Source organism: Scylla paramamosain, chromosome 42, assembly GCF_035594125.1.
Source record: "Scylla paramamosain isolate STU-SP2022 chromosome 42, ASM3559412v1, whole genome shotgun sequence".
NCBI classification, from domain to species: Eukaryota; Metazoa; Arthropoda; class Malacostraca; order Decapoda; family Portunidae; genus Scylla; species Scylla paramamosain.
In genome coordinates this window covers 2,457,501-2,462,924 of record NC_087192.1, presented here as the reverse complement: position 1 = coordinate 2,462,924, position 5,424 = coordinate 2,457,501, and the positions used below count along the sequence as shown (strand labels likewise).

General features: G+C 35.2%; 1 protein-coding gene across 6 annotated transcripts in view; it reads right to left on the bottom strand.

Annotated features, from left to right (window-relative positions):
• Window positions 1-1,372: 1,372 nt before the first annotated feature.
• LOC135093306 (uncharacterized) overlaps window positions 1,373-5,424 on the bottom strand; it is an 8,159-nt gene continuing 4,107 nt past the window's right edge. For 3 of the 6 annotated variants that reach the window (XM_063992450.1, XM_063992448.1, XM_063992449.1), the window contains exons 3-5: window positions 4,272-4,407; window positions 2,811-2,977; window positions 1,373-2,127 (exon numbers count right to left, since the gene is read on the bottom strand). In XM_063992450.1, the coding sequence (XP_063848520.1) occupies window positions 1,436-2,127; window positions 2,811-2,977; window positions 4,272-4,407 (995 nt within the window). In that variant the 3' untranslated portion in view covers window positions 1,373-1,435. Of the gene's footprint in view, window positions 2,128-2,810; window positions 2,978-4,271; window positions 4,529-4,790; window positions 4,929-5,424 lie in introns of all 6 variants that reach the window. The other 3 variants (XM_063992454.1, XM_063992453.1, XM_063992452.1) reach the window with 3 other exon arrangements.

Sequence of the window (5,424 nt, the reverse complement as noted above, 5' to 3'; positions counted from 1 at the left end):
AAATAGAATGTGCATTTGGTGTCTTAAAAAGACGCTTTATTTGCTTGGGCAAGCATCTTTACATGGCTTTAGACACCACAAAAAACATTATTGTAGCAGCAGTTGTGCTACATAATTTTGCAATTCAGAGGAATGTGCCACTCCCAAATCATCTTCTTGAATCAGACAATGCAGATTCGGATGATTCAAATGCAGATAATCATGGTGTTGACCCAGAAGCAGCCATTGCTAACAATAATGCAGCACAACAAGCTGAAAGGGCTAGATATATCAGAACACACTTCTGATAACACAGGATGGTTTGATTCAGCCACACAAATATGGTATCTCCTCCATACTCTTGTATTAACCTCTTTCATTACTCCATCCATGTATCTGGTAAACACCGAAGCGGACAGACACATCCTATCTCACACATGCCACACTACCAAATATTACACCAGGTGTTCAAGAGCATTCCCTCTAAACTATATGTGTACATATAACTGATTATAAGTGTTATCCAAAATAGTATTCAAATATGTACGAATCTAAGGTATTTTTGCTATTTCTTTTTTTATGTGCACTGTTACTCAGAAAAATGTACTTGTAATTCCCATTTCTTACCTTGATGAGTTTGATTTTACTTTGTATACAATATGACTATAAACACTTTATGAAAATACACTAGTTGCTATACAGTTATGGTAAATGACAACACTAAGTAAAAGATATTTTTCTCAAAAATAGAATCACGTATTTTATCACCATCGAATAGAGTAATCATATTTTACTGCAACAGAAAAGGAAAAATCAATTATATACTGTAGTTTTAGTGTGTGTGTGTGTGTGTGTGTGTGTGTGTGTGTGTGTGTGTGTAGTAATAAAACTTCAGTGGTTAACTGTATAGTAATTTATTATCCAATGTAAATAAATATACATATTGAGGAAAAAGACAAGGTTTTAATGATCTTTACCTCTATTTATAAATCACAGTCATATATCACAAGAATGTATGTCTTATTGAAAAAATCCTTTAATGATCACATCACTAATGAAGCACAGAGATTATCTAAGTGTTATCTAAGTGTTTATACTAAACTGGGGGTGTAAAAAAGGAGACTAGTTATCAATGGCCATTGCCCTTATATAGTAATTATATAATAAATCAGTCCTATATCACATGAATCCATGTACTATTTCAAAAAAATATAATGATACCTCAAACAAAGCACTGAGATTACTATATATATATATATATATATATATATATATATATATATATATATATATATATATATATATATATATATATATATATATATATATATATATATATATATATATATATATATATATATATATATTAAGTGTTTGTACTAAACTGGGTGAGTAAAGAAACTTTGGATCTTGATCTAACAGCAACACCACAAAACAAATTTATGCCTTATCATTTCTAGAATTGTCCAAGAAATCTACAAATGCACCTGCAGCTCCATGCACATCTTCCAGTGTTTTCAACTCTTGAATGTATAGAAGACATAATTTTCATTGCTTGGCATAGACAGTCCCCTTCCATCTTTTTATTTTCTAAGTTTTGTTTATGAATTTGCATCACTATTTCATGTTCTTCCTTTTGAAACTTTGACAACATTTCATAGGACTCTCTGCCAACACTGTCTTCCACTTGCCTTTTCTCTGCTTTAAACTTTTTCCCACTCACTTTTCCTCTCGCACTGGAAGACTGTATTGGTGACAATTCACTTGGAAAGGTAACTGGTACCGATGCCAAAACAGAGGTGGAAGGAAGAGGTGTGCTACAAATTGAAGCTACTGTTGCAGGTACCTCAACAGAGGTTGAAGAAAGTGGTGTACAGTGGTTGGAGGAGCTTGAGGATGACACTACAGTTCCACGAACGTCCTTAGAAGTTAAAGGAAGAGGTGTGCTGTGGATGGCAGGACTGTAGAGCAAAGCTGCAGTTCCCGATGACTCAACAAAAGAGGTGCAAGCAGCAGGTGCACTATCATTTCCTCTGGTAGGCATGAGCAAAATAGGCACTGAGCATGCTGTGGATGGCTGTTCAGTCATGGCCATCGGCTCATCCAACTGCTCTCCCTTCTCATTAATAATAACAACAACAGTGACATCTGTGAACAAACAAATAACATTAATGAAAGTAACAGTATGGTTGTTTACAGTATAGTGTTTAAGTATATGACTGGATACCCTCTTCCATTGAACGAGCAATATAGTTACAAGATACATAATAATGTTCAACCCTCTCTAAACAAGATGGTTTCTGGTTAATACAGATTTTCTAAGGCCTTGACAGATCTATTATCAGCCACAAATTTCTGCTTTATCTGGAATTTGTCAAGTCTGGGTGGGTCTTCTGTCAGACAGATTCCATGTAAACCAAAGTAGGTCCGTCATATCAGGGTATTTTCTGCACATGCACACCATTTTTTCAAGGAAGCTCTTAATTTTAAGGCAAGTTTACATGAAAACACCAATTTTGTCTACAGAATAATTGGTCTCTATGCTACAAAACAGTTTAGAGTCGTCTGAGTATGCTGCATGACCATGTGGTGAAATATTTTACCAGATTAAGCCAAACCAAAGAGTCCCATAATATTAATCAAGTTTACATGAAAACTGGGTTAAGAACAAGAAAATTATCGAAACCACTGCTCCAAAGTGATGAATAATTTGCAAAAATAAGGATAGCATCTGAAATATTTGCAAGTATGAATATACTAGAACTCAATATCACATTAAGAACAGAAATGTGATATGTAAAACAGAAAATTTATTACTTAATGGAACCAACCTGTTGGCCATCTGTCACTGTCATTGTGGTTTGGGTCCAGTTCTAGCTCGTCTGCGATGAGAGCAAGGATTTTCTCCAATACAGGGTCTGGCTTGACGACTGGACTTGGAGGACCACCTCCTGTTCGACACAGTTTTTTCTTCTGGTCACTAACAAACTTCTTGGCCCTGAAATTATTTCACAACATTAGACATAAAAAAGTTACATATTTTCATTTATTTTTCCTGCACTGCACAGTAGAAGAAAGATACCATACCATAATTTCATACTGATAAATTATCATCTATAAAAGCTACATAAACAAAAATTAAAGAAATATTGTAGCCTAATTGCTGTTGTTCTTATGAAGAATGGTAAGAACTAATAAATTTCAGGATAAAACTATAGAATAACACTTCCTCTCTAATCATTAAAAAACAATGAAAGATTATAGAAACATTACTGGTCAGCATGTCTGTGATGTTTTAAAGTGGGGAACAGTTGTTGTGAGGTTTGGTCAGCTTTGGATAGGATGGGATTGGTTTGATTAGATTAGGTTAGGTTAGGCTAGGCTAGGTTAGGTTAGGTTTGGTTAGATTAGGTTTGGTTAGATTAGGTTAGGTAAATAAGTCACAGACAAACCTAACCTAATTCAATCTGATATAACCTAATCTAAACTAAAATAAAGTAACCTAACCAAACTTATCGTGTCCTATATGGCTTATGTGAGATTAGGTTAGGTTACTTAAGTTTAAATTAGATTAGGTAACACTCACAGACCTACCTAACCAAACTTAATCAAGCCTAACTTAATTCAATGTTATGTAACCTCACAAGAGCTGTCCACCCTCACAACATCACAGACATGTTATATTATAACTATATATTAGGTACTCTAGCTCCTTGCATGGTTCTTTTAGTGTTTCGAGAGATGCTAATAGTATAGTTTCACGAAATAATCAAATGCATATTTCTAAGAAAACTTTAAATCAATCATGCAAAGCACTAGGGTAAAGGCAATTAAAGACTTAATATTCTGTCTGTCAGGAGAGGGTAGTTGAGATAAGGAAACAACTGGAGGATTCAACTGAGATGGAGAAAGTGGAGTGACATTATATTATTTTTATATAGTGACTTTTACCTGTCTACAGAACAATAGGTTGATTTTTTTACCACACACATTTCCCTTGACTTCTAAACCCTGTCCTTCTTAGAAACAATCTTAGATGGGTAGATTGTAAAATTCTTAATGTTTTACAAAGGTACTCATTAATAAACTACAACAAGAACAATTATTATTATGTACCAATTACCCAACAGAAATCTTCTTTACTGGTATGTGGTAACTAACAGTAACATTAATTTAACCTGATAACACTGATATTTAACTAATTTTTCATCTCCTAATTACTTTCTACCGTAGGAGTGTGGAAAAGTAAACTTGCTAATTACCAAACAACATTTTAAAACCAATATACTAACCTTGATCTCATGTTTTCCCAAATCTTCTTAATCTGTTTTACAGTCCTCTGCGGCCCCAGACCACTGGCAGCAAGAGTTCGTGATCTCCTCTCATACTCTTGCCTTGACCGGTATAATGCGGGCATCGGTGGCTTTGCTGAGGAGAACAGCTCTTCTTTCATTGATTAAGTCTAATAGAAGTATCCTCTCCTCTTCTCCTATGTGCTGCATTCGTTCACTTCGCTGCATTTTTGCAAGAGAACATAAAGTTCATTCGTCTGCAGCGGGTTGGAAGGTGTTCGATTTGTCACTGCGACTTGGCTATGTAACATGTTCGTATAATATTCAGACAACCTACTATTTTATGTGTACATGATACTATATCACATATTTTATGCTAGTATATATGCTTTGATGAAAAATTAGCTGAAAATTCTCCGTAATAAACAATAAAAAATGAACAAGTTGACGTATCCGAACACAACCAAACATTCAGAAATGCAACTCTATGCGCATACATAAACAGAGCGACCACACTACCTTTCAAGGGCTGCCAACTGTGAAAGTAAGGGAGCGGGTGGTTGAGTGAGTGTTTAACGCTAAGGCAAATTTGACTTCACTCACGTTAGGGTTAGTGAGAGATCGAGGGTTGAGAGGCCATTTGAGTGTTGTTTTAAACTATGGGTGAGAGAGAGAGAGAGAGAGAGAGAGAGAGAGAGAGAGAGAGAGAGAGAGAGAGAGAGAGAGAGAGAGAGAGAGAGAGAGAGAGAGAGAGAGAGAGAAAATAAATGTTAGTAAATTTAATAGTTTGAAAAAAATATTATTATTATTATTATTATTATTATTATATTATAAGTAGTAGTAGTAGTAGTAGTAGTAGTAGTTTAGGTTACTATGTAGCGGTAGCAGTAATAGTGAGGACTAACACTGCTACCCAACACACACACCAATGCTCTTAACCTAACACACACACACACACACACACACAGCCTCTATCAAGACTGACACACCTTTGGAACACTCAACAACACTCCACAACACACACAAACACTCCTAAACTAACCTAACTTAACCTAACCTAATCTAACTTAACCTAACCTAACCTACCCTACCCAACACATACCACACCGCTAACCTAACACGCACACACACACACACACACACCCTCTATCAA